The following is a 24,729-nucleotide window of genomic DNA, read 5'->3' as shown; positions in this document are numbered from 1 at the left end:
TAGCAATACTAATCTACCTTAATTATGGATCATAAACGATGCTGTTATACTCACTGCAATGGTATATTACATAGTAATAATAGTAATACTTTAGGTTCATTAATTCTGTATCATAAATGACGATGTTATGCTCATTGCAACAGTATACTACATAGCAACATAAAACACTAATTTAGGTCCGTTAATTCTGTATCATTTTTTTCTTTTTTTTTAAAGATTTTATTTATTGAGAGAGAGGGAGACACAGTGTTGGGTGGGAGGAGCTGGGAGGAGAGGGAGAAGCAGGTGCCCCTTGAGCAAGGAGCCCAACATAGGGCTCAATCCCAGGACCCTGGGCGTTAATTCTGTATCATGAGTGATGCCATTATATTACTTACAATATTACTTACGTAGTCACATACAGAAATAGATACTCTATATTCATTCCTTATTGTAAGTGATATTATAATATTAATCGTAATAGTATGTTACACAGTAGCACATAGTAATAAATAAGCTACGTTAATTTTTTACGATAAATGATACCATTCTGTTAATCCCAATGGCATATTACAGAGTAAGACGGGTCAACTATGTTACATCAAAGGTACTATCACGTTAATTATAACAGTATGCTACACGGCAACACTCATTCATAGATCAGCTGCAGTAATTGCATAGGATACGGTAAATGGCATTTATTTATGACATGTCCATCGAAAACCGAGCAAGAGAACTCCCTAAAGACGCAGAAGCAGAGCCCCCTTGCCTGGTGCATCCTGCTGGCCACCTCCAGGGCCTTCTGCTTGGCGGTTTCGATGGCGTAGGCATAAGGCGTGGGGAAGGACGCTTTATCAAGCTTCTCTTTGAACCTGGAAGGCACCACCTCGAACCTGAGACCCTGAAAGAGGGGAGAACAGGGTCTTGGGGCATGACAGGAAGAACCCAAGGACCTTGAGCAGCATGTGCCAGGTTTATAGCAAACGTGGCCTCTCCCACGTGCCAGGAAGAAGTGAGACACTGACCAGTGTCAGCCCCTGGCTGGCCGGGGACCCGCAGACCTGGTGGGAAGACATCGGTACACGGGGCAGCCACGCAGAGGCCAGCAGGACAGTTTGGTTGGGGCGCAGGGGTCCGAGGCTCTGTGGGGTCAAAGGGCTCCCAAAGTGTCCCTGAGGCCAGCATTTCACCCCCACGGTGGACAAAGAGCTGAAAACATCCCGCCAGCACAAAATGCCACAAAGGACCGACCGTGGTCCCCAAACACATGTGGACAGGCAAGGCAGCTCCCCATGGGGAGCTGGTCATGCAGAAGGTGACACCCCGGAGTTGGTGGAGACAGGACTGTGGTCTTGAACACAGACCGCCAAACCTCCCCAACCCACCGGCAGCCCCCCGACAGAGCTCCCGTAGGGCTCTGGGCACCCCTGCCCCCACCTCTCTCAGGGGCCCCCTCCTCGGCCCTTGACCTCCTACACCCTGTCTTCTGCTCTGTACCACCCCCCAACCCCTCCTCCTATCTCCAGTACCCCCTGCCCCCCAGACAGGGCCTCCCCACAGTGACCACGTCCCCTCCACTCTGGCTCCGTCTCTCCCCCATTACCAGCTCCAGGATGGACCCAGCTCAGGCACAGACATGGCCTTGGCCTGGCAGCGCTACCCCCCACCGGCCCCCCGGCCGGCAGGTCCTAGGCTACTTGGCCTGGCCCGAAGACTCTGGTCCCACACCATACAGACTGCAATTACTCTCAGTCACTGGGACCCTGCAGCACCATGCCATGGCTCCAAAGAAGACCCCAGTCTGCAGACCCCTGCTACCAGATCAATAAGAGTCCCACTTTCCCCAGCCTGCAGCCCGCAGCTCCTGGCCTGGAGCCACTGGTCACTAGACCCCAGTCACAGGGCCCCGCAGCGTCACTAGGACTCCTGGCACGAGCCCCACTGGTCTGGTCAGCAAGCCCTCGGTTACCAGGTCCCCCAGCACCAGGCCATCCTGGGTCACCAGGGCGCTTTGGCCCCAGGGACCAGTCACCAGACCACCCCCCTGGCCACCTGGCACCAGACCCTTCCTTGGTCACCAGGCTCCTGGTCCCCAGGCCCCTGGAAACGGGCCGACAGGCACGAGGCTCCCAATCACTAGATCCCCCCGTCACCGAGACCTCCCCCTTCCACACCTCCCCCCACCGCCCCCCACCTCCCAGGTCTCCAGACCCCTCCCCCAGGCCTCCGGCCTAGAGATCAATAGGTCCCTGGCTCACCAGCGCGCCCCCGCCCCCACACCAGAACCAGAAGCCCCAGTCACCAGACCTCCAATCACCTGGAGCCCCAGTCCCCCAGTCACCAGAGCCCCAGGTCACCAGACCCTCTGGCCCCAGATGCCCCAGATCAGTAGGCCTCCCCCGCACCAGGCCCCCAGGCTCCAGGGCCCCCCGCAGGTGCCCAGGCCCCCGGCCCCCAGCCCCGCCGCAGACCCCGGGCTCAGACCCACAGTCACCAGGCCCCCGGGGCCCCCACCCCGCCGCAGACCCCGGCCCCAGGCCCGCAGTCACCAGACCCCCGGCCCCAGGGGCCCCGGCCCCCAGCCCCGCCGCAGACCCCGGCCCCAGGCCCGCAGTCACCAGGCCCCCGGGCCACCAGGCCCCCCGGGCCCCAGCCCCGCCGCAGACCCCGGCCCCAGGCCCGCAGTCACCAGACCCCCGGCCCCCAGCCCCGCCGCAGACCCCGGCCCCAGGCCCGGCGCAGGCCGCTGGCTCACCGCGTGGCTGAGGATCTCCCGGCGGCGCGGGGAGGCGCTGGCCAGCACCACGCGCTTGTGCAGCAGCTTCCTGATCACCGGGCTCAGCACCATGGCGCCCCGACACCCGCGCCGCGTACCGGGCCTGCAGGCGGACCTGGAGCCGGATGCCCCGCCTCGCGCTTCCGGCCCAGTGAGGCCCCGCCCCCAACGAGGCCCTGGGCCGTGCGACGCCCCGCCCAGGCCCCGCCCCGCCCACAGGAGCCCCGCCCCGCGCCGTGCGTGAAGTCCCGCCCAGGCCCCGCCCCGCGCCGCGCGATGTGGATCCATGGAAGCCCCGCCCCCAACGAGGCACGGGCCGCGCGACGCCCCGCCCAGGTCCCGCCCCGCCCGCCGGAGCCCTGCCCTGCGCCGCGCGCTCTGGGCCGAGTGATGTCCCGCCCCTAACGAGGCCCCGCCCCGCGCGGCGCGGCGCCCCGCCCATGACACGCCACGCCGCGCCCGCCGGATCCCCGCCCCGCACCGCCCGTTCCTTGCCGAGCGAGGCCCTGCCCCTAACGAGGCCCCGCCCCGCGCGACGGCCCGCCCAGGCCCCCGCCCCGCCCGCCGGAGCCCCGACCTTGCCTTCCTAGTCCGGATCCCAGGCTGCGCGTCGCCGCCGCGCTGCGCCTCAAAACCAGCTGTGCCCGCCGAGGGGCAGGGGCGGAGGTCGTTGCGGACGGTCTCCGGGAACCCGACGTGGCGGGACCCCTTGGGAGCCGTGGGGGGCGGACGCAGAGATGGGGGTGTCCCGGAAGGCGGTGGAGGGGCGCGGGCATGGGGGTGCGGAGATGGGGGTCCCCGGGGCGCTGCGGGCGGTGTGGTGATGGGTGTTCCCGGGGCACCGCGGAGGGTGCGGAGATGGGGGTGTCCCCGGGAGGCGGTGGAGGGGTGCGGGCATGGGGGTGCGGAGATGGGGGTCCCCGGGGCACCGCGGAGGGTGCGGAGATGGGGGTGTCCCCGGGAGGCGGTGGAGGGGCGCGGGCATGGGGGTGCGGAGATGGGGGTCCCCGGGGCACCGCAGAGGGTGCGGAGATGGGGGTGTCCCCGGGAGACGGTGGGGGGGCGCGGGCATGGGGGTGCGGAGATGGGGGTCCCCGGGGCACCGCGGAGGGTGCGGCGATAGGGGTGTCCCCGAGAGGCGGTGGGGGGCGCGGGCATGGGGGTGCGGAGATGGGGGTCCCCGGGGCACCGCGGAGGGTGCGGAGATGGGGGTGTCCCCGGGAGGCGGTGGGGGGCGCGGGCATGGGGGTGCGGAGATGGGGGTCCCCGGGGCGCTGCGGGCGGTGTGGTGATGGGTGTTCCCGGGGCACCGCGGAGGGTGCGGAGATGGGGGTGTCCCCGGGAGGCGGTGGAGGGGCGCGGGCATGGGGGTGCGGAGATGGGGGTCCCCGGGGCACCGCGGAGGGTGCGGAGATCGGGGTGTCCCCGGGAGGCGGTGGAGGGGCGCGGGCATGGGGGTGCGGAGATGGGGGTCCCCGGGGCGCTGCGGGCGGTGTGGTGATGGGTGTTCCCGGGGCACCGCGGAGGGTGCGGAGATGGGGGTGTCCCCGGGAGGCGGTGGAGGGGTGCGGGCATGGGGGTGCGGAGATGGGGGTCCCCGGTGCACCGCAGAGGGTGCGGAGATGGGGGTGTCCCCGGGAGACGGTGGGGGGGCGCGGGCATGGGGGTGCGGAGATGGGGGTCCCCGGGGCACCGCGGAGGGTGCGGCGATAGGGGTGTCCCCGAGAGGCGGTGGGGGGCGCGGGCATGGGGGTGCGGAGATGGGGGTCCCCGGGGCACCGCGGAGGGTGCGGAGATCGGGGTGTCCCCGGGAGGCGGTGGAGGGGCGCGGGCATGGGGGTGCGGAGATGGGGGTCCCCGGGGCGCTGCGGGCGGTGTGGTGATGGGGTGTCCCCGGTGCACCGCGGAGGGTGTGGAGATGGGGGTGTCCCCGGGAGGCGGTGGGGGGGCGCGGGCATGGGGGTGCGGAGATGGGGGTCCCGGGGCACCGCAGAGGATGCGGAGATGGGGGTCCCCGGGGCACCGCGGAGGGTGCGGAGATGGGGTGTCCCCGGGAGGCGGTGGGGGGCGCGGGCATGGGGGTGCGGAGATGGGGGTCCCCGGGGCACCGCGGAGGGTGCGGAGATCGGGGTGTCCCCGGGAGGCGGTGGGGGGGCGCGGGCATGGGGGTGCGGAGATGGGGGTCCCCGGGGCACCGCGGAGGGTGCGGCGATGGGGGTCCCCCGGAGGTGGTGGAGGGGCGCGGGCATGGGGGTGCGGAGATGGGGGTCCCCGGGGCGCTGCGGGCGGTGTGGTGATGGGGTGTTCCCGGGGCACCGCGGAGGGTGCGGAGATGGGGGTATCCCCGGGAGGCGGTGGGGGGGCGCGGGCATGGGGGTGCGGAGATGGGGTCCCCGGGGCACCGCGGAGGGTGCGGCGATGGGGGTCCCCCGGAGGTGGTGGAGGGGCAGAGATGGGGGTTCCCCGGGGGGGTCTGAATAGCCCTTGTTTGACAGCCCTGCCACATATAGTCAGATACAGGTAAACAGGTAGATAGGGAGAGAGGAGGACTCTCTCCTGCTAACGTTTTCGGGGGGGCCTTCTCAGCCTCAGCGCGACTGACATTTGGGGGGTCGGATGATTGATTTTTGTGGGGGCGACCTGCGCACGCCACGATATTTAGCAGCATGCCCAGTTTCTGCCACTAGATGGCAGTGCCTTCCCTTCAAGTTGTGAACAACCCCAATTCTCTCCAGACATTGACCCTGGGTCTCCGGGAACAGAATAACCGTTGATTGAGAACCCTGACCATAAACATGCTTGATAGGTGATAGATAGATGATAGATAGATGATATAGTGACAGAGATGGATGGATGGCTGGCTGGCTGCATGGATGGTGGATGGATGAGTAGGTAGATGGATGGACAGATAGAGTCTCTCATGCAGGTCCGAACTTCTCAGCCTGGGCACTGCTGACATCTGAGGCTGACGGACTCTCTGATGTGGGGCGTCCTGGGCACCGGAGGGTGCCACGCAGTGTCCCTAACTCTATCTTCCACGTGCCAGGAGCGCCCCCCACTGTTGTGACCACCAGAAATGTCCCCAGACGAATATGCACACGGGCATACAAACCCATATCGCACATAAGTATGTCTATGTACATGCCCATGTGTCTGTATATATATGGCACAGACGTATTTCGACGTGACAGCCTGTGATATATTTTGATGGCATTGCTACTTCTCATTTTTCCCCCTTAATGTGCTGCACTGGCTGATCCCCCGTGAGGCATGGGATAAGGGCTCGAAGCAGGTTTAGATACTCATAGCCCGTGTCGTGATACACACGGAGGGGGCTGGGGTGGTGGGCAGAGCCTGGGGACCTTCCGTAGAGATCACAGTGGCGCCTTCTGCTTGTCCCTGCTGCTCTCCCCACAGGAGGGCAGGATGCAGGTAATCCCACCCCTTCCTCACCCCATCCCTATGCCTGTCCATCCCAGCCCCCCAGACCCCATCATGGAGCCTCTCTTGGTTAGGGCCGCCCACCAGCCAGCCCGCTGATAGCGGTTCTGACCGCCGGCTGGCCTCACCCAGGGCAGCCTGCCCTGAGCATCCCGCGGATTTTGCAAGTCAGTCCTTGGTAGGTTGAGCTTGACATTTCCCTCAAGATCCTCATCACGTCTGTGCACAAGCCACTCGTCTCCTTCTTTAAAGAAGAGCCAGTTCATTTTGTGATCCTTTTAGGCTCTTGGGGAGGTTGCCCAAATAGCACAGAGGGTCCTTGCACACCTGTCACGTCCTTCCCTGTCCGGTTGACAACACCCTCCCGTCACGTGCTGCGTTGGTCGCAAGTACGAGCCGGCACGGGCACATCCCCAGACCACAATCGAAGGCAGCCCGTTTGCCCAGCACCCTTCCACGATCTGGTTAACGGAATGTCGTTTTCCCGGAGAGGCCCCACCCCCCACCCCCCGCCTGCTTCTTTGCTGGGACTGCCAACAGGCTGGCTGGTGTTTTCATGGTTTGCCCGGGCTCCGGCGGACATGGGCTGGAGCTCTGGGGACAGTGCCAGGTTCAAAACCAGGATGTCCCACTTGCTGGCTCTGGGACCCCAGACAAGTCCTTCCAACTTCTCCGTGCCTCAGTTTGTTCCTCTGCAAAATGGACCCAAAACTTACCCCACTGTAGTGAGACGGAGGAGCTCATCCACGTGCATATGGATACATTGTGTACACGTATGTGTGTGCATGTGTGCGTGCATGAATGGATGCCTGCATGTGTGCATATGGGTACATGGTGTGCATGTGTGTGTGTATGCATGTATGTGCATGCACGGATGGATGCTGGCATGCATGCACATGGGTATGTTGTGTGCATTTGTGCCTGAGGGATGCCCGCATACCTGTGTGAATATGGGTATGTGTGTGCGTTCATGCACGTATGTGTGAGTATGCATGTGTTTGCTCTAGTATTTTAAGCCTAGCATCAATCATCATATCATTAGACACATGAATATTTACACATGTATCTCTTACAAAAAAGGATGTCTTTTTAAAGCCCTGACATCGGGGCAACAAATCCTTGATTACACCCCACGCCCCATCCATGTTGTGCTGCCCCGATTCATGCCGTGTGCTTCCAAGGAACCTGATTCCACCCTCCGTGGAGAGTCTTCGCATTGAAGATCCCGGGAGCTGGCTGGAGGGAATGTGCGGTTCAAAGCAAGATGGGACATGTCTTTAGAAAGCGGGGGTCTCAGAGGTCAGAATGAGCAATGCGTTCACCTTCTGCACGGGGAAAAATCAGGGTTGGCATCAAGGATCATAAGTCTCGGGGTGCCTCTGCCTCTCCACGTGCAGCCAGGAGCTGAATCCCGGTATCACATCTTTTGAAAAAGCTCACATCCGTACGTACCCACACACGTGTATACTTTTATTTGCTACTTAGCAGGTGAACAGGTTGAGTTTCTGGGGAACACACACACAGAGACCCGCACGGCACACTACACTATTCGCATGTTGAACCAGAAGCAAGAGCAGCCCTGGCATTTCAGGCCATAGGACAGACACCGTGGCATGAAGCTGGGACCTGTGCACTAGGATTCCCAGCAATGGGAAAGACCCCATGGGGCTGCCTCCTTCCCCCCGCTAACGCCCCATGCTGACGTGCTGCCCGTTTACTGGACAGTGACACCGGAGACAGTCCCCTCTGTCACCCGAGGGCTCCAGGCCCTGACATCCTGTGGAGGAGGATATTATGTACACAGGCTTCCTCCAGAATCAAGGTGTGCAGCTTCTCGTGGGCCGCCAAGGTGTTCTGTGCGGCTGGTTTGAGGTTTTCACAGCTTTTGTGCATCAGACGCCCCGAGGCCCACACCCAGAGTGTGGGTGGGGGCGTCTTGCTGGCTCAGGATTTCCGAGTCTGGATCCTACTGCCTCGACATTGCTTTCTAGGGTTTGGGTTTGGGAGAGTCTGGAAGAGATAGGGGGATGTGGCTCCTTCCCTGCAGAATTCGGGTTCCTGATGCCGGCCTTCTTGGAGTCACCTGTGCCTCCCCCAGGTAAATCCTTCACCAGGTAAGTCTCAAGGGGTCTCTCTGAAGGGTCCCTACGGTGGCTCTGAACTCGGTGCACACAGCTGGGCATTCGGGACCAATTTGCTCGGACACTGTCCCCTGTGGGGACATTCTAGCTGCAAGGCAGTGGGCAAGGATGATACGCGACCCCGGCGTGGCGTGGGGGGTGTTGAGGGGGACCCCCAAGGCTGACTCTCAGTTCCTGAGGGCGAGCATAGCATGCACTCACCTGCTTTCCACCTGCACGTGCCTCTGCCCCCACCAGACATGCATGGGCACCGGGCAAAGCTAGGAACCTGGGTTTGATTCTAGGACCACGCACAGGGAAGGGGGCCTGGAGCCCCCCAGGCTGGTATCGGGGTCCACAGTTTATACGCTGACCTCTGAGATCCACAGCACGTAACCAGAAGCCGGAACCGTGCGTGCCTCTCCAGTTACTGCGTGCAGCGGGTGCCTCCGTGAAGGGCGGCCACCTGCATCATTTTTGGATTCCATGCGTGCACGTCACTGTGTGCATCGACAAGGGGAGAGGTCACCTCTCGGCCACGTGGTCTTGAGGACTGAGGAGCCCGTGGGTGAGAGTTCCAGCTGGGACTCCGGCCTTCTCTGTGCAAGCTGGAGACTTAAATCCACAGGGGATTCATCCCAGAGTCGGAGGGGCTGCTGAGATCCAGGCGGGGCAGGACCGTTGAGATCCAGGCGGGGCAGGGCCAAGCTCCCTCCAGAGGCTCCAGGGGAGGGTCCTTCCTGCCTCCCAGCTTCTGGGGCTCCAGGCGTCTCTGGGCTGGTGGCCGCGTTCCACCCCCACCCCATCTCTTCACGCGGCTTCTCCTCTGTATCTCTGTCTCCTCTTTTGTTAATAAGCGCACCTGTCATTGGATTTAGGGCCACCCCGATCCAGGAGATCACACCCCGAGGTCCTGGGTGGACACGGGTTTGGGGTCACTATTCGCTCTAGGACAGGTGTGTCTGTTTTCCTTCCAAAGCAGTGATGGCAGGAGCAGGTGCCCCCAGGGGCCCCTGGACGGCAGCTATCAATCTCCATCTGTATCTCGGCCCTCCTGTGGGGAGGCTGCCTGCCCCGCAGCCGTTGCCCCAGGAAGGCCCCTGAGCCCGAAACCGTGCATCGCCTTGTGATGAAGAGAGTATCAGAAACTTTGCTGTTTCAGGCAAATCTCAGGCTCTGGAAACGCACTGTTTTGGCATCCCGGACCCCGTGGGGATGCGGTTCCTTGTCTTCCCGAAGCACCGTGCATCTTGGGGCTGGCACAGCTGTGTCCTGGGCTCAGGAGGAGATAAGGAAGCCCCTGCCCGTGTGCTCAGGCGGCCAGTAGGCACAAAGGAGCCTTGGGCTCTGGTCTTCCCACAGGCTTGTGCGGTCCGCCGTCTTGCTGGGTGCCTGGGTCAGGCCAGGTGCACGAGGCCAACCTCACACGTGGGAGGCCTTGCCTGTGACTCGGGGTTCTCCGCTGGGAGCAGGATGCAGGACCCAGCCGGGGGCAGCCTCGCTGGGGTGAATCCCAGCGCGCACAGTGACCGAGGGCGGTGTGAGCACCAAGTCCAAGCTGTGCGAGGCTGGGGAGCATCAGGTGTCACTGGCGTCCCCGAGCGAGAGGCACAGAGAACCAGGCAGGCGGATGTTGCGGGTCGATGGGGACTCAGCTGGGCTGGCTGGGCGCTCGGCCAGGTCGGGTTGGGTGGTCACCCTCAGGGAGCAGGGCCAGTGCGCCTGGCACGCTGCGTCCCTGCACCCTGCGGCTGTGTTGGGGCACCCGACTCGAGCACCCCCCCCCCCCCCCGGGGACCCTGTCCATGCGCACGGACGCAGTAGCAGCGGCTGCAGGGGGCAGGCGGGCGGGGAAGAGCACCGCCCCTTCGTCCCACACCTCTCTACTGCGCGCACTGCGGGGGGGGGGGGGCGCGGCTCAGAACACGCTCTCCTGCCTTTTGAGGGAGGGCCGGCTGGGCGCGTCGAGCCCGTCGCCGGGGCCGCTTGACATGGAGCGCGCCGACAGCGTCCGAGCGGAGAACAGGGTGTCCCGGCGCGCGTCCCGGCCCCCGGTCGGCAGCCGCCCGTAGCCCAAGTACCTGCGCAGCCGCTCCTGGAACTCGCGGGACGCGAAGTAGTACACGAAGGGGTCCAAGCAGTTGTTGAGGCAGCTGAGACACAGCGTGAGCTTGTACACGTGGTAGTAGGAGCCGCCCAGGAACAGGCGGCTGACCATGTGCACCAGCAGCACGAAGTTGTTGGGCGCGAAGCAGGTGACGAAGGCCAGCAGAACCACGGCGGCCAGGCTGACGGCGCGGCGTCGCTGGCCGCGACCGTGCACGTCGGACGAGCGCAGCAGGGTCAGGATGGTGGCCGTGTAGCACGCCACGGTGACCACGAACGGGATGAAGAACAGCACGATGAACAGGGTGAAGAGGAAGATGGCCCACATGGCCACGCTGGGCAGCATGGTGGACTTGAGCACGTCGAAGCAGGTGACGATGCCCAGCGCCTCCACGGTGTAGGTGAGGTCGGTGCGCGCCAGCGGGGACAGCGCGCCCAGTAATACCAGCCAGACGCAGGCGCACGCGGCCACCGCGTAACGTCGCCGGCGCCAGCGCGCGGAAGCCAACGGGTACACCACGCCCAGGAAGCGCTCCACGCTGATGCAGGTCATGGTGAGGATGGACGAGTACATGTTGGCGTAGAAGGCCACGGTGACCACGTTGCAGAGCACCTCCCCGAACACCCAGTGGTTCCCGTTGCAGTGGTAGTAGATCTGGAACGGGAGCACGCTCGCCAGCATGAGGTCCGTGACGCTCAGGTTGATCATGAAGATCACCGACGGGGACTTGGGCCCGATGTGACAGCACAGCACCCACAGCGAGAACAGGTTGCCGGGGATGCTGACCAGTGCCACCAGCGAGTACACGACGGGCAGGACCACGGCGATGGTCGGGTCCCGCAGCATCAGGATGGTGGCGTTGTCCGGACGCGTCATGTTCATATCCATCCTGCTCCTGCACCTGCTGCGCGCGCGCGCGCGCGTCTGGAAGGCAAGGGGCACCCGGGTGAGGAGGACAGCACAACGGGGCTCCCGGCCGGCCTCCCTCGCTCACCTCCCCCGCTGTCCCGCACGCTCGTGCGCAGCTGGTGTGGTTCCCCCTGTGGCACGGGGCGGAGCGGAGGCGCGCTAAATCCCGGGAAGCTGCGTCGCACCCAGACGCCTCCCGTGCGCCGGGACACCGGGCGCTTGCTTGGGCAGTCGCGCCCTTCCTGCTCCTTGGAAGCGCAGGGAGCGGGCTGCGAGCTAGGGTGCAGCGGCTTCATCGTTGGGGCCAGGAGGACGCCGGGGGAGACGTGCCACACAGTTGCGAGGTTACAGAGTTGCCAAGGCGCTAACCCGGTTTCCAGCTGCAGAAGTTCCTCTGGGACCCCTGAAAGGTGGAGGGGGTCGCCTCGGGTCCCCCTCCCTCCCCGCCCCCTGTCCTGACTATGGCTGGCTACTGTACCTGGCCACACGGGGGCGCCGTGCCGCCAGCACTGAAGTCCCAGTAGGTCCGTCCCTGTCACCCTGCGCCTGGCCCTCCTGCTTTCTTCTGCCTCGTGCTTGGACACCGCAGCCCCGCCCACCTGCCGCTAAGGCCCCAATCTTGGGGTGCCCACTGGGGGGCCACCCTTTAGCGCCGGGGGGACTTTGGAGGCCCCGATGGGGGTTCTGGGAGGGCCCCACGCAGACCACACAGGAAGTCCCCTGCTCCGTCGCCAATGGCCCCACAGCCCCCTCTACCCATGCATTTAAGTGCATGGCCACAGGTGCAGGGAAGAGTGCACCCACTTGTCACACGGTTGTTTCACGTCTCTGTTTCAAGGTAACAACACCCATGCACCTGCTTCAAGGTACAAAACCTGTGCACCTGTCCCAAAACCACACACACACACACACACACACACACACACGTCTCCAGTGTGGTTTCAAAACCCCATAGCCCTCCCAGCCTCCCAGGTACAGGAACCCAGACGCCCAGGTAGGCAGCCCTCTCTGGCTGGGGCAGACAGAGTACCTGACCGGTCTCCACATTGCCATCTGCATCTTATCTCTGTTTCGTACTCTTGATTTCTTGCCTTAGGTCCCATGGCTTTCCCCAAACGGACTATGGGCTCTTTGGGGTGGGGTTATGAAATCATCTGAATATATACCAAGAGTGGAGTACACGGCAAACTCTGGGAATTTTGGTTATCCAAGTTTTCGGGAAACAGTGATTTGGTTTATTTATTTTGGTCCTGGGCCAGGGCACCCCGGTCAGGCCCCACCTGTGCCGTGTCTGTGAGCCGGGGCCGACCAGGCAGGGCTGACCCCAGTGGAGGTCTGCCTGCCGGAGGCGGAGGTGGTGTGTGCTCTGGGTAGAGCCGCAAAGCAGTCTTGTGCATGCTGGTGGAGCCCAGGGGTGCAGGAGAGAGAGTGTGCCTGTGCCGGGGAAGGAAGAGTGTGTCCTGAGGTGAGGTCAAGTCCACCTGGAGGGCTGGCCGATGTGTCCACGTGGCTTGGCTACAGCCCCCATCTCTCCAGTTGGGTGTACCTGCGAGGGTGTCTGTGAAGGGGTTTCGTAGGTGCAGCTCTAGAGGACAAGCAACTGCCTTGAAGTAAAGACATGATGCTCTATCCTGTGGTGGGCCTTGTGTAATCAGGGGAAGGCCTGAAAGGGAAGCCAGGAAGGTGTCCTGCCCCCAGGCTGCAGGGCCCGCTCTCTCCTGAGTCTGCAGCCTGCCCACCTGCCCTGTAGGTTTCAGGCTCACCAGCTCCACAATCGCGTGAGTCCAATTCCTTGATGTATGTTTTTTTGTATGTTTCTGTATATGCGTGTGTTTATATACATACATACACACGTATGTTCTCTTGCGTATATTTATACAAATGTATGTATATACACACATGTCCTATTGCGTATGCAGTCACTGCAAATACATGCATCGTATTGTATATGTATGTGTATATATGCACATCCTATTGCACATTTATTCTCTCTCATATATATGCATGTGGATATACACACAACCTACTACATATTTATACACATAGAGATGGATGTGCTCACAGCCTCAGCCCGCCGCCCCGGCCCCGCCAACCATTATGCTGACGGCCTCAGCCCGCCGCCCCTGGCCCCGCCAACCATTATGCTGACGGCCTCAGCCCGCCGCCCCTGGCCCCGCTCACACTGTGATTGCACAGGAGCTCCTGTGATCGCTCAGGTCACGGTAACTTCTCTGTATGGCCGGCACCGCACGGCACAGGGCCACTCGCCCATTCCCTGGTCCCTGCCGCCATGCCCGGAGGTGGTGAGGCGGGCGTCAGGGTCACATTTTACAGATGGGGCTCAGAGGTTGCAAGAGGGGCAAGCATAGAGCTGGGGCTGGGACGGGCCCAGAGCGCGCAGCGTGTCCTCAAGCCTTGGTGTTCTTGTGGACCATGAGCCTCACCACCGTTATACTGATGGCCTCAGGCCGGGACGCTGAGCAAGCTGTTCTGGTTTTGACCGGTTCTGTCCTGTTTGGGCAAGCCTCATTGCTTCCGGCTGTCTGCACCTGCAGCTGGTCTTTTCCTGGGGGGTGGAGGGCAGAAAACATTCCTTGGGAGGAGGGCCTGGGGCTTGGGCGGCAGGTGCCGAGGACCGTTCTCCTGAGCTTTGCTGGCTTGAGATCCAGACGTGGATTCCTGCTTGCTGTTCTGCAGGGGGCTGAGTCTGTGGGCTCCCCACTTGCAAGATGTGGGGGCTCCTGAGAGCAGGGCGTGGGGCTCAGGGTGGCCTCTTGGTAGATCAGGCCTCCCTCATGCAGACGGGAGCCCCAAAGACACCCTCGGCTCCCTGGGCAGGCCCCACGGCGACCTGTCTCACCGTGACGCCAGCTAGCCTGGGCGTTGGCCGTTTCATCCTAGGGGACACCGTCCCAGGGGGTGTCCACCAGCACGACGTGCAGGGTCCGCATGCCGGAGAGGCCGCACACCGCCTTCAAAGCCCTTGCAGATTTCCACCCGCCGCCCTGAGCGGGCCTTTCTTCCTGCCTCAAGACCTGCCACCGTCCGCCAGCATCGGAGAGGTTCCTCAAACCGGTTTAAAAATGGCCTCGAGTTTCAGTTTGAGTGGGATGCTTTCTGCTCCACTAAAGCACGCTCAGGTGTGCATCCTACAGTTACCCCGGGGCGGCCTCAGTCCACGCTGGGGCGTCAGGAGCCAGAGAGAGGGATACATGCTCCTTGGGGTCCCCAGGGGTGCCACGGAGGGACACAGGTGGGGGCCAGATGCCAAGACCGTGCAGGGTGCAGAGAGGGTGAGCAGGGACGTTGCTGTGTGCTCTGAGGACGTGTCCGCTGCAGGGGGCTGAGCAGATGTCCTGGAGCCCACAATGGTCGGCAGGAAAGCGACGGACCTGTGCGGGACGCTGCCCTGCTGTTCCCAGCACAGAGCGGCCCTGGGGGGGGGAAACAGTTTCCCTTTCTGCTCACAGAGGAGCGAGGGACGTGGGGATCTAATGTGCCCCCTTCCCCCCCGCAGGTGGCTGCTTGTTAGCCCCACATATTTGCATGCTGTGCGGCCCTGTTGAAAGCCGACGTGCGTGGTGGGTGGTGGGAGGAACAGAGGTCCGTGAAGCAGCCCCCCTGCCCGCGGGCCCCCCGCGTCCCCATGACTCACCTCTGGAGAGCACTCAGCCCCCTCTGCGCTAGGCCAGCCCCAGCTGCGACTGGAGCGCTTGGGCCCCCACGCGGTGTGGCTGCCCGCTGAGCGGCACGGGTGATTAATAAAGAAATCAGCTCTGGCACGCTGGTCTGAGCGCACGGCGGCGGCGGGTGGTGCGGTGGGAAAGTGTATGAATGCGCGAGCGGAGGGGGCTCTTGCAGAGGGACGCGGCTGGGACCGCCTCTCACCCCCTGCCTCGCAGGAAATGCATGCGGGTCTGAGCGCACGGCGGCGGCGGGCGAATGCCCTCCTGTCTGGGACCGCTGTATGCCCCTCGTTTTTTTGGTTCTTCACACCTTTATCGAGACCTCATTTACATATTGTCAAGTTCAGCCGTTTAAAGTGGACAATTCTGCGGTTTTGAATATGTTCGCAGATGCGCAGACATCAGCATAATGCCGTCCCAGAACGTTGTGAGCTGTCCTAAAGGAAATCCTGCACACCGGAGCGCCAGCACCCCCATTCCCCCGCTAGGCCCCAGCCCCATTCCTCCCGGACCCCTGACCCCAGGTGGCCATGCATCGATTTCCTGTCTCTGTGGACGAGCCTGTTATGAACATTTCAGGGACACGGGATCACACACGCTGTGGCCCTGGGCGTCTGCTAGAGCCTCGTGCCTTCAAGGTCCGTCCCCTGGGCTGCAGGCGTTAGACCTTTGGTCCTTTTTATGGCTGACTCCTATTCCCCCGTGAGGAAGGGCCCCATTTGGTTTATCCATCCCTCTGTGCGTGGACACTAGAGTTGTTTCTGCTTTTTGGCGATTGTGAACAATGCTGTTGATCTTGCACCCGGCGCCGGACCCTGTACTTGGAGGCTCCCGGTGCTGAGCATGGGGGTCCTTTGGACTCAGTTGAGGTGGGGCTTCCTCAGAGGTCAGAAAGCAGCCGGCGAAGAGCAGCGGAGACTCAGGCTCGTGAGTGCTCCTTCTGGGTCCCCGGCATCTTCTCTCACGGTCAGGCTTTGTGTTTCCTGCGTGCTGGGGGCTGTCCCAGGTGCTGAGCTCACCGTGGGGACAGGAAACCATGAGCCAGCCCCCTGCACTGTGGGCTGGTCTCCCTTCTGGGTGTCTTGGGTTTTTGTGGTGCTTTGTTATGGCGGCCCTGGGAGACTCCAACGGCCCCCACCCAATGCCACAGTGTTGGAGACGTGGTGCCGTTGGATAATGCAAATGGGACGTGTCTTTAGTCATGTCGGAGAATGTTCAGTCATGGGGCACGCACGGGCTGAGCTCCCAGCAGCCGTGCCCACATGAGCACGGCACGGGCAAGACTCTACTTCTCTTGAGGTGTTGCTCACCAGACTCAGATGCTGGGCCGAGCTGAGCTTGGTTCACCGGCCTCCAGACGTGGGAAGCACGGATGCCTGGCAGCACTGAGAGTGCCCAGTGTGGTGTCCCCACTTGGGCCATCAGTCTCCTCTTCGACTGTGATCCTCAGAGCGTTGCTGTGATATGGGGTGACCCAGTGAAGGGGAAACACTTTGTAAACTGCGCTGTGCCGTGTAAATGTTTTTAGCTAGATCAGCAACTGTACGAATGTCCTGGAGCAGTTCTAACAAGTGACCGCAACTTGGGGGCTCCAAACATGGGAATTCATCCTCCTCCCAGCTCTGCAGACCGGAAGCCTGAGATCCAGGTGGGGCAGGGCTGCTGAGATCCAGGCGGGGCAGGGCTATGCTCCCTCCAGAGGCTCCAGGGGAGGGTCCTTCCTGCCTCTTCCAGCTTCTGGGGCTCCAGGTGTCGCTGGGCTCATGGCCACGTCCCTCCCATCTCTGCCTCCGTCCTTACGTGGCTTCTCCTCTGTGTCTGTGTCTCTTTTTCTATCCCTTACAAGGACACCTGCCACTGGATGTAGGGCCACCCCGATCCAGGATGATCTCATCTCAGATCCTTCATTAATCATATCTGCAAAGACCCTATTTCCCAACAAATCACATTCTTAGGTTCTGGGGGCCATGTGTTTTGGGGACCCCCCCATTCAGCCCACTGCAGGACGTGTCAATGAGGAGAATATTCCTAAGAGCTCTTTGTAGTGTTTTCTGGTTCCCCTGCCTTCAATAAACAGACAGAGCCAATAAGCGTCCATCAGGACTGACTTCTCCTGGGGTGTCATCAGAATGAGAGCCACCCCCCTGAGACCCTCCCTCCAGCCAGCTGCAGCTGACCCTCAGTGCATTCCAGGGTGATGCTCCCAGCAACAGTGATGTCCCCACCAGTGCCGAGGGATGTTCTTGGAGAGAAGACTCCCCAGGATGCCCAGCCAGCAGAGGTGGAGGCAGCAAGACTGTGGTTTAGAATCTGACTTTGACACCCAGAGGTTCTGGCCATTCACATTGGGCTCCAGGAAGCTGTGCACCCCCATCACCAGCCTCGTCTGGGAGACCGCCCTCTTGACCACAGCCCCAGGACGTGGCCAATGTTTGTTATGTGACCTAGGAGAGGAAGATGCATTGGGTTTTCTGGTCAACTGTGGGCAACTCACCAAGGACACAAGAAAGTCTGTGGTTGTCATGAGCTGAAATATGCCTCCCCCAAACTTGTATGCTGAAATCCTAATTCTCCATACCTCAGAATGTGACCTTACTTAGAAATAGAGACTTTGCAAGTTGTTAAGTTAAGAGGAAGTCATACTGGAGCAGGAGGGGACCTGACTCCAGAATGCCTGGCGTCCTTACAAAAAGGGGAAATTTGGACATAGACAGGCACGTGGGGAGGAGGCCACGTGGAGATGGAGAAAGAGAGAGGGGTGATGCTCCTACAAGTCAAGGAACACCCAGGATTGCCAGCAACCACCAGAAGACAGAACAGGAATGAAACAGACTCTCTCCGAGACGCTCCAGAAAGAACCAGTCCCGTTGGACACCTTGGTCTCAGACTCTGGTCCCCAGAAATAAGAGAGAATACATTTGTGCTGTTTCACCTCCCAGTTTGGGGTAATTTGATACAGCAAATTTCCAGGAAACTAATGCACACACACACACACACACACACACACACACACACACAAAAGAGGGAAGGGGTTTCACTGACACACTCCATCAAGCTAAAGAAATGATAGGAACCATGATCATCCTACTTAAAGAAAGGGAAGAGCCTTCAAGAAAAGATAAGGCATGAAAAGAGTAGGAATGCAAGGTAACAGAGAGAGGTGAGGAGCCCACCCACAGGCTCAGGAACTGCATGGAAGAGTACAGAAACATTTTGATTATTGATTCAGAAAAAGGACAGATCTCTTGGATGGGTAAAAGGTACTGGAGGGGTGACAATACCTATAGCTCGGGGATAAGCGTTCTCACCTGGGATACTTTGCTAGACCCGCCAGGGGACGCTTGGCAACGTCTGGAGACAGTTTTGGTTGTCACTACTGGGTGGGGCTAGGGGTGATACTGCTGTCTGGTGTATGGAGACCAGGAATGCTGCTCAACATCTTACAGTGTATAGGGCGTCCCACCCCAGAGCCATCTCTCTATCTATCCATCTGGCCATCCCTGTCTCCCTTCCTCTCTCCATCCATCCATCCATGCGTCCGTCCATCCATCTGTCCATCCATATCTATCTATCTATCTATTATCTACCTATCATCTATCTATCGATCCATTCACCTATTCATACATTCATGCACCCACCCATCTTTTAATTTTGTTGGTGGTGTTTCATGTTGCATTAACATTTTATATCTTTATGTCACAAGATCTTTCCCATGATGTCTTCTGTATTATGTCTTATAGCTTTTCCATTCTGTAACTATAAAACATTCTCCTCCCTCTTTTCTGAGTGCTTCCACAGTTTTTTGGTCTCCAGTTGTCATCCTCAGGCTGTTGCCCAAGCTGTCTTGTAATTGTCATGGCAATCATGTCATCATGCCTGCTCTTAACCCAGGCCTAGTGTCTGCCGAGTGAATGTATGAATGATCGGATCTAAGAAAACACAACATAAGCTCAGAAACTAATGGTACCCGAGAGATCCCTGAGCTCACTCACCCATGTGAGCTTGACTGTTCCCCCAGCTGAGGTTGTAAGCCCTCGCCTGAACCTGTCATGGCCTGTGTGGGATAGAGGAGAGATACCTCCAATCCCAACACCTCCTTACGAGATGTGGATATCGACAAATTGATCCTAGAGTTTATCTGGAGAGGCAAAAGACTTAGAATAACCAACGCAATACTGAAGGAGAAGAACAAAGTTGGGGGACTAACTAACACTATTCGACTTTGTGACTTACTATAAAGCTACAGCAATGAAGATAGTGTGGTATTGGCAGAACAATGGACAAATAGACTGATGAAAAGGAATGAGAGCCCAGAAACAGCCCCATAAATATAGTCAACTGATCTTTGACAAAAAAGCAAGGTTAATATACTGGAGCAAAGATAGCTTCTTCAACGTACTGATGCAGCAACTAACTGGACATCCACAAACACCAAAACCCCAAAACCAAAAAAGTCGCCCCCAGAAAACCAAGAATCTAGACAGAAACCTTACATCCTTCACAAAAAATGAGCTCAAAATGGGTCACAGACCCAAGTGTAAAAATGCAAAAGTATAAAACTTCTCCAGATTAACACAGAACAAAATCTAGATAATCTTGGGCATGGTGATAACTTTTTAGACAGCACGCCAAAGGCACGATGCATGAAGAAAAATATAATGGATAAGCCGGATTTCATCAAAACTTAAAGGCACGATGCATGAAAAAAAATATAATGGATAAGCCGGATTTCATCAAAATTAAAAACTTCTGCTCTGGAAAAGACAGTGTCCAGAGCACATGAATACAAGCCGTAGATGGAGAGAAGATATCTGCCAGACACACATCTAAAATATGTATATCTGCAATATACAAAGAACTGTTAAAACTCAACCATAAGAGAACAAACAGCCCCATCTGAAAAATGGGCAAAAGATCTGAACCAACAGCTCACCAAAGAAGACATAACAGATGGCACAGAAGCCTATTGAAAGGTACCACCCGTGGTGTGTGATCAGGGAAATGCACGTTAGTGCCACAATGAGATACCACGATGAGACGGGTATCGGAATGACTGGGGTCTAAAAATACCGCCAACAGCCAATGCTGGTGAGGATGCGGAACCGTTCTCCATCCACGAGGGGCCTTCCAGAGGGGGCCTTTGCATCACCAGTGGCCTCCTGGTCACCCTTGCAGCCTGTCACAGCATCTTCTTTAAGTATATGACAGGATATCACCCAAGCCTCCACGCCTCAAAGTCCTTGATCGTTGTAGACCCGAGTCATCCATTACTGCTGCGTCGCCTCTGAGTGAACACTCTTCACTTCAAAGAGGTGGCAAAGCAGTAGTCATGGGGACAGCTGATGGGCGAGGCTGGGGGTGGGGGACAGAGGGCCCGTCCCTCTGCTCAGATCACAGTGCAAGAATCCTTCCCTCTGTGCACACGGGCACACGTGATGGTCTTACCGCTCTCTGTTCTCCTATTTCTCTCTGCATTGCACAACCCGAGTACGCTGTAAATGACAGATGATTTGCATGCCAGTTGTCTGTCTAAACGTGTGTGGAGTGTGCAGATTTTAATCTCCGCCTCCCGCGAGACAGCAGCCGCGATCGCGGTTCCTTGCCTTCTGTGTCTTTTTCCCAGAGTGGGACACAACCAAAGGGCTACCTCACCAACCAGAGACCAGATTCTCTGAAGTGCAACAAGTCCCTTGCTTTCTGTTTGCATTACAATGTTGGGGTTTTTTTTTGTTTTGTTTTTTCCATTTTCAAGCTGCACCCCCTACGCACATGTTCCCCAGCAGTTCTGAGGGGCACCTGCCAAAGCAGCGTCTGTCTGTAAGGCAGGAAGCCACGGTGTGCAAGCATTAATTAACGTGAACAGCCATTCTGTGAAAGAAAACCCAGCCGGCCTGGGGGTTGGGGACCTGCTGGGAAATAGCAGTTTGCAAGCAGCACATAATGGGAATTTCAGGCACCTCCACCATGAAGGAAACAGAAAGGCAAGTGCATTAAGACGTTGGCAAGATCTACAGAAGGAGCCGATGGAAAGAGGGGTGGGTGGGTCCACAGTCAAGGTACTACAGCTGTCCTGTGTTCAAAGATAGCAATTCAAATCTCTTCTCTAGGTTAACACATCGACGTGCCATGCAATAGTTTAACTACAGCTGGGTTCATTGTCTTCATCCAGTTTCTACCAAAGAGAAAACAGTCCAAAGGAACATTTGAGGAGAGGCCAAGGCATCCCGATTGTCTTGCACCTGCTTGAACCTGAGCATGGGCCCCTTCCCTTGTCCTCTGGATTGCAACCCCCCGGGGACAGGAGCTGTTCAGTGTGACACACCCTGGGCCAACACATTTTCCTGTTTTCCAGATAGTGTTTAAACCTCTCTCTTGTTGATGCAAAGCGCTCCCCCAACATGCTGGTGAAGACAGACAGACGTGCATCTCCCGGTGATGTCAGGACATGCTTGGGTTCCAGAGAAGGGTCTTTTTAATAAGGGCATCATATATGTGTGCAGATCAATACATAGATAATAGAGACAGGTAGATGACTGATGGAACATAGGTTTACACAGATAGGTAAATAGATAGATGATAGATACATTTAGATGGATGGATGCATAGGTAGAAGATTGATAAGTAGATAGATAAATAGATAGATGATAGGTAGATGATAGATACATAGATGGTGGGCACCTGGGTGGCTCAGTCGGTTAGGCGACTGCCTTCGGCTCAGGTCATGACCCTGGAGTCCCAGGATCGAGTGCCACATCAGGCTCCCTGTTCGGCGGGCAGTCTGCTTCTCCCTCTGACCCTCCCCCCTCTCATGTGCTCTCTTTCTATCTCATTCTCTCTCAAATAAATAAATAAAATCTTTAAAAAAAGACACATAGATGGTAGATAGATACATAATAGATAAATAGATAGATACATAGATACATAGATAGATATGATGGATAGATATGATGGATGGATGGATGGATAGATGGCAGGATGGATGGATGGATGGATGGGCATGCAGATGGGTGGATGGATGGATGGATAGATAGATGGATGGATAGATGGCAGGATGGATGGATGGATGGATGGGCATGCAGATGGGTGGATGGATGGATGGATGGATGGATAGATAGATGGATGGATGGATGGATGGGCATGCAGATGGGTGGATGGATGATGGATGGATGGATGGGCATGCAGATGGGTGGATGGGTGGATGGATGGATGGATAGATAGATGGATGGATGGATGGATGGATGGATGGATGGATGGGCATGCAGATGGGTGGATGGATGATGGATGGATGGATGGGCATGCAGATGGGTGGATGGGTGGATGGATGGATGGATAGATAGATGGATGGATGGATGGATGGATGGATGGATGGGCATGCAGATGGGTGGATGGATGGATGGATGGATGGATGGGCATGCAGATGGGTGGATGGATGGATGGATAGATAGATGGATGGATGGATGGATGGGCATGCAGATGGGTGGATGGATGATGGATGGATGGATGGGCATGCAGATGGGTGGATGGGTGGATGGATGGATGGATAGATAGATGGATGGATGGATGGATGGATGGGCATGCAGATGGGTGGATGGATGGATGGATGGATGGATAGATAGATGGATGGATGGATGGATGGATGGATGGGCATGCAGATGGGTGGATGGATGGATGGATGGATGGATGGATAGATAGATGGATGGATGGATGGATGGATGGATGGGCATGCAGATGGGTGGATGGATGGGTGGATGGATGGATGGATGGATAGATAGATGGATGGATGGATGGATGGGCATGCAGATGGGTGGATGGATGATGGATGGATGGATGGGCATGCAGATGGGTGGATGGATGGATGGATGGATGGATGGATAGATAGATGGATGGATGGATGGATGGATGGATGGGCATGCAGATGGGTGGATGGGTGGATGGATGGATGGATAGATAGATGGATGGATGGATGGATGGATGGATGGGCATGCAGATGGGTGGATGGATGGATAGGTAGATAACAGATACAGATGGGCAGATCGATAGATAAATAGATGGATGGATAGATAGATGGATAGATAACAGATCAATATAGATGGACAGATGGATGGATAATGGATGGATGGATGATGGATGGATGGATAGACAGACAGATATACATGTACAGATGGATAGATGGATGGATGGATGGATAGATGACTGACGGCTGATGGATATAGGTTGATACGTAGATGATCGACAGATGGATACAAATGGATAGGTGTGTGGATTGTCTAGATAAATGGATGAGGAGGTGAAGCACATTTGCCTGAAATATTTCCCCTTGCTTGCCTCGTTTCAACGTATAATTCATCATTCTGCTTAAGAAAAACCTTGCTTGTTAACTAAAACTCATCTGCTCCAAGCCCCCCGTCCACAGTTAAAATTTATATGAAATGAGATGTTTACTTTATTGTTTCATCAAAGAAGCAGTGTCTTAAGATGAATGGAAGGAAAACTGTGGTGACTTGGGGCTAGGGGAGGGGGAAATCCCCTAAATGGACCCATTTACATTTTTTTTCCGTGTGAAATCGGTGGCCTGCCCTGCAGTGTGTCCATGGAGGCTTGATGGCCTGGTGATGAGCAGCCTGGCCTTGGGTAGGGGGGGTTGGTTAGCAAGACCTGGGTTCAAGTCCCAGCTCTTTCAGTGGGAGCGGGATGGCCCCGGACAGGGACCTCCCTCTGTGAGCCCAGTTTCCACCAGGGAAGATGGGACAGTATTGCTTTCCTGTGGCTACGGCAACACGTGACCACAAGCTGGGGACTTAAAACGATGGAAACTTTCTGTCCCGGCTCTGGAGGCCGAAAGTCCCAAATCAAGGTGTCAGCAGGGCTGGTTCCTTCCGAAGGAGGGTTCGATAAAAAGTGAGCTCTTCCTCCAGTAGGATGGTGAACTGTGCATTGAAATGAGGCAATGGAGGGCGAAATATTGCATGCGAACGTTCCCACCCACCTACCTAGACTGTCCATGCACTTATCCATCTATATCTGTTATCTATCTGTCTACCATCTATCTATCACTTAGCAGTTCTGCTCCTGCATAAACCCCAAGAGAAATGAAGATATATGTCCACACACAAGCATGTACACGCATGTGCCTAACAGCACTATTCAAAGCAGCCAAAAGGTAGAAACAACCCACGTTTCTATCAACGGATGGATGCATAAGCAGGAGATGGTCCATGCACACAAAGGAATATTACTCAACCATGGAAAATGAGTGAAAATCTGACGCCCGCTACGACATAATCGGACCTTGAATACACAACACTCAGGGAGAGATGCAGACATTAAACGCCACATTCTGTGTGATGCTATTTAGGTGAAACGTCCAGAAGGGGAAACCCACAGAGAGAGAGCAGATTGGTGGTCACCTGGGGCTGCAGAGAAAGACGGGGAGGGGACTGCATTGTGGGGAAGGGGTCTCCTTGTGGGGCGATGAGCCTCTTCCCAAACCAGATAGGGGTGGTGCTTGCACGATGTTGGGAATGCACTAAATGCCCCCTGAATGGCTTACTTTTAAAGGGTTGATCGTGTGCTGTGTGAATTCTAACTCCATAAAAACAAAGGGCCTGGGGGATCGCGGCGGGGAAAAAGCCTGAAGACATTTCTGTTGAACTTCCCCGTGTCCTCCTGGCTCCCTGCTCACCCCAGCTTCTGAGACTTCCCTCCCTTGGT

General features: G+C 57.7%; 2 protein-coding genes across 4 annotated transcripts in view; both read right to left on the bottom strand.

Annotated features, from left to right (window-relative positions):
• Positions 1-24,729, bottom strand: part of ASMTL (acetylserotonin O-methyltransferase like) — a 63,067-nt gene that overhangs the window by 17,166 nt on the left and 21,172 nt on the right. Inside the window, exons 1-2 of one of the 2 annotated variants that reach the window (XM_028115034.1) lie at positions 2,735-2,887; positions 749-880 (exon numbers count right to left, since the gene is read on the bottom strand). In XM_028115034.1, coding sequence (XP_027970835.1) covers positions 749-880; positions 2,735-2,827 — 225 coding nt within the window. In that variant the 5' untranslated portion in view covers positions 2,828-2,887. Of the gene's footprint in view, positions 1-748; positions 881-2,734; positions 2,888-24,729 lie in introns of those variants that run through there. The other variant, XM_028115035.2, reaches the window with a different exon arrangement.
• Positions 7,646-24,729, bottom strand: part of P2RY8 (P2Y receptor family member 8) — a 38,258-nt gene continuing 21,174 nt past the window's right edge. For both annotated transcript variants that reach the window (XM_028115036.2, XM_028115037.2), the window contains one exon: positions 7,646-11,347. In XM_028115036.2, the coding sequence (XP_027970837.1) occupies positions 10,235-11,311 (1,077 nt within the window). In that variant the 5' untranslated portion in view covers positions 11,312-11,347 and the 3' untranslated portion in view covers positions 7,646-10,234. The remainder of the gene's footprint in view (positions 11,348-24,729) is intronic.

This window comes from Eumetopias jubatus, unplaced genomic scaffold (assembly GCF_037043125.1).
Source record: "Eumetopias jubatus isolate StellerSeaLion01/CBP00866 unplaced genomic scaffold, mEumJub1_p1.0 scaffold_11, whole genome shotgun sequence".
Classification (NCBI taxonomy): Eukaryota; Metazoa; Chordata; class Mammalia; order Carnivora; family Otariidae; genus Eumetopias; species Eumetopias jubatus.
Note: the sequence above shows the minus strand (reverse complement) of the source record. Positions and strands in the feature narration are given on the sequence as shown.